Genomic DNA, 4,011 nt, shown 5'->3' with positions numbered 1-4,011 from the left:
TGCCTATCTCTAAAAGGAATCACTGTATGCAGTTTCTTTGCTTGCTATAAGAAGCAATGAAGGCTGCTTTTGATCTCACGATATGCCCTTTACCAAATATGGCTTGATTCAGGAAAATGTCATCACATGGTACAATATTTCATCTCCTAATTTTAAGATATAGGACATGTTAAGCATGTTGATAGGTTATTTTGAGTGTCAGTTCAACAATTACTAAAGTTTTTGTATCACTCTTAAAAAGCCCCACATGTATGAGACAATTAGAATAGAGCATATGACTAAAAGCTAAAAATCTGCATCTTTATTTCTGTTGCAGTTTTGTAATCATCCGTGAACGATGAAATCTTCTATAGCTGAGCTGCTTCACAGAGGGAGGATGTTGTGGATAATTCTTCTAAGCACAATTGCTTTAGGATGGACTACCCCGATTCCCCTGATAGAGGACTCAGAGGAAATAGATGAGCCTTGTTTTGATCCATGCTACTGTGAAGTGAAAGAAAGCCTCTTTCATATACATTGTGACAGCAAAGGATTTACAAATATTAGTCAGATTGCTGAGTTCTGGTCAAGACCTTTTAAACTATATCTGCAGAGGAATTCAATGAGGAAATTGTACACCAACAGTTTTCTTCATTTGAATAATGCTGTGTCCATTAACCTTGGGAACAATGCATTGCAGGACATTCAAACAGGAGCTTTCAATGGTCTTAAGATTTTAAAGAGGCTATATCTGCACGAGAACAAACTAGACATCTTCAGAAATGACACCTTCCTTGGCTTGGAAAGTCTGGAATATCTGCAGGCAGATTACAATGTCATTAAACGTATTGAGAGTGGGGCATTTCGGAACCTAAGTAAACTGAGAGTTCTGATTTTAAATGATAATCTCATCCCCATGCTTCCAACCAATTTATTTAAGGCTGTCTCCTTAACCCACTTGGACCTACGTGGAAACAGGTTAAAAGTTCTTTTTTACCGAGGAATGCTAGATCACATTGGCAGAAGCCTGATGGAGCTCCAGCTGGAAGAAAATCCCTGGAACTGTACGTGTGAAATTGTGCAATTGAAGAGTTGGCTGGAACGCATTCCTTACACTGCCCTGGTGGGAGACATCACCTGCGAGACTCCTTTCCATTTCCATGGAAAGGACCTGAGAGAAATCAGGAAGACAGAACTCTGTCCCTTGTTGTCTGACTCTGAGGTGGAGGCTAGTTTGGGGATTCCCCACTTGTCATCAAGCAAGGAGAATGCATGGCCAACTAAGCCTTCTTCAATGCTGTCCTCTGTCCATTTTACTGCTTCTTCTGTTGAATACAAGTCCTCAAATAAACAGCCCAAACCCACCAAACAACCTCGAACACCAAGGCCACCCTCCACATCCCAAGCTTTATACCCTGGTCCAAACCAACCTCCCATTGCTCCTTACCAAACCAGACCCCCCATTCCCATTATATGCCCGACTGGGTGTACCTGTAATTTGCACATCAATGACCTTGGCTTGACAGTCAACTGCAAAGAGCGAGGATTTCATAACATTTCTGAACTTCTTCCAAGGCCACTGAATGCTAAGAAACTGTATCTGAGTAGCAATCTGATTCAGAAAATATACCGTTCTGATTTTTGGAATTTCTCTTCCTTGGATCTCTTACATCTAGGGAATAATCGTATTTCTTATGTCCAGGATGGGGCTTTCATCAACCTGCCTAACCTAAAGAGCCTCTTTCTCAATGGCAACGATATCGAGAAGCTGACACCAGGCATGTTCCGAGGCCTACAGAGTCTACACTACTTGTATTTTGAGTTCAATGTCATCCGGGAAATCCAGCCTGCGGCCTTCAGCCTCATGCCCAACTTGAAGCTGCTATTCCTCAACAATAACTTGCTGAGAACCCTGCCAACAGACGCCTTTGCAGGCACATCTCTGGCTCGGCTCAACTTGAGGAAGAACTACTTCCTCTACCTTCCTGTGGCTGGTGTCCTAGAACACTTGAACGCCATTGTCCAGATAGACCTCAATGAGAATCCTTGGGACTGTACCTGTGACCTGGTTCCCTTCAAACAGTGGATCGAAACCATCAGCTCAGTCAGTGTGGTGGGTGATGTCCTGTGCAGGAGCCCTGAGAACCTCACCCACCGTGACGTGCGCACTATCGAGCTGGAAGTTCTCTGCCCAGAGATGCTTCACCTTGCACCAGCTGGAGCATCCCCAGCTCAGCCTGGAGATTCTCATCTTGCTGGGGGGCCAACGAGTGCATCACCTTATGAATTCTCTCCCCCTGGGGGTCCTGTGCCACTTTCTGTGTTGATTCTCAGCCTGCTGGTTCTGTTTTTTTCAGCAGTCTTCATTGCGGCAGGCCTCTTTGCCTATGTCCTCCGACGGCGCCGGAAGAAGCTGCCCTTTAGAAGCAAGCGGCAGGAAGGTGTGGACCTCACTGGCATCCAGATGCAATGCCACCGGCTTTTTGAGGATGGTGGAGGTGGTGGAGGTGGAAGTGGAGGTGGGGGACGACAGGCTATTTCTTCCCCAGAGAAGGCCCCTCCTGTGGGTCATGTATACGAGTACATACCCCACCCTGTTACTCAGATGTGCAATAACCCCATCTACAAGCCTCGCGAGGAGGAGGAGGTGGCCGTTTCATCAGTCCAGGAGACAGGGCATGCAGAACGCGGGGCTCCTGGGACACAATCCCCAGGAATGGGGGAGGTTCTCCTAGGAAGTGAGCAGTTTGCTGAGACACCCAAGGAAAACCACAGCAATTACCGGACATTGCTAGAAAAAGAAAAGGAGTGGGCCTTGGCAGTGTCCAGCTCCCAGCTCAACACCATAGTGACCATGAATCATCATCACCCTCAGCCTCACCACCCAGCCGCTGGTGGGGTGTCAGGGGTAGCTGCGGGAACTGGGGGAGACTTGGCTGGGTTCCGCCGCCATGAGAAGAATGGTGGTGTGGTGCTGTTTCCCCCCGGGGGAGGCTGTGGTGGTGGCAGTACGCTACTAGACCGAGAGAGGCCGCCACCAGCCCCCTGCACAGTGGGGTTTGTGGACTGTCTCTATGGCACAGTGCCCAAATTAAAGGAACTGCACGTCCACCCTCCTGGCATGCAATACCCAGACTTACAGCAGGACGCCAGGCTCAAAGAAACCCTTCTCTTCTCGGCTGGAAAGGGCTTCACAGACCACCAAACCCAAAAAAGTGATTACCTCGAGTTAAGGGCCAAACTTCAAACCAAGCCGGATTACCTCGAAGTCCTGGAGAAGACAACATATAGGTTCTAACAGAAAAAGAAAAATAAATTAGTGCTTTTTATTCAAAAGAAAATAAAAAGAAAAAATATATCCCTTGCTCCCTTTATACTTGTCCCAATAACTCCACTCTCACAAACTTCCCTGCCCTGAACAGAACTGAAACCGCATGATAACTAGAAAATACAGATGTATGCTCTCTCCACTCAGATGTGATTCGGAGGAAGGGCCATACTCAGATCATTAATCAATGAAGTGCCTTCGCAGACTTTTGCCAGCAAATGTTATTATTTTTTTATACTGAAACTTGAGACTTTGACTGTGCCATGTATAAGGTATATTAGGGATCGTTGTATTGATCCTAATTAAGTAAAATTCGATGTGTCTTTTTCTTTTCAGTAACTTTTGTTTTTAGTTGTAGTTTTGTTTTGACAAGGGGGGGGGAAACAAATTGACATTTGTGGCTTTCGTTCCTCTTGCCCTCATGGCACAGATTCTGTACATGTATTAATAATGCAGTTTGCTGCATGCCTGGAAACTGCAAGGCGGGGAGGGAGGGGGCGGGTCTTGTTCTCACCCACTCGTTTTTCTCTTACACACATACCCACACGCAAATCACAAATCTCTGCACATAGGTCCCTACACCTGCAGCCTCTTCCTTATGGTGTAGGTACATACACACACACACACACACACACTCCCGTTCAACCCAATCTAATTAGTTCGGGTTCGATCCATTCCTATCCTCTCCATAGCTTCACCTTCCC

At 46.3% G+C, this 4,011-nt stretch overlaps 1 protein-coding gene across 1 annotated transcript; it reads left to right on the top strand.

Annotated features, from left to right (window-relative positions):
• Positions 1–337: 337 nt before the first annotated feature.
• SLITRK3 (SLIT and NTRK like family member 3) lies at positions 338–3,425 on the top strand (the record flags this gene model as incomplete). The annotated part of the gene is made up of 1 exon (XM_081234214.1): positions 338–3,425. One exon carries the CDS (start codon positions 338–340, stop codon positions 3,275–3,277), a length of 2,940 nt encoding a protein of 979 aa, XP_081090340.1. The 3' UTR covers positions 3,278–3,425.
• Between the last annotated feature and the right edge of the window lie 586 nt (positions 3,426–4,011).

Source organism: Mesoplodon bidens (genome assembly GCF_964165515.1).
Source record: "Mesoplodon bidens genome assembly, chromosome: 5".
Taxonomy (NCBI): domain Eukaryota; kingdom Metazoa; phylum Chordata; class Mammalia; order Artiodactyla; family Ziphiidae; genus Mesoplodon; species Mesoplodon bidens.
This window is presented reverse-complemented; position numbering and strand designations above follow the sequence as displayed.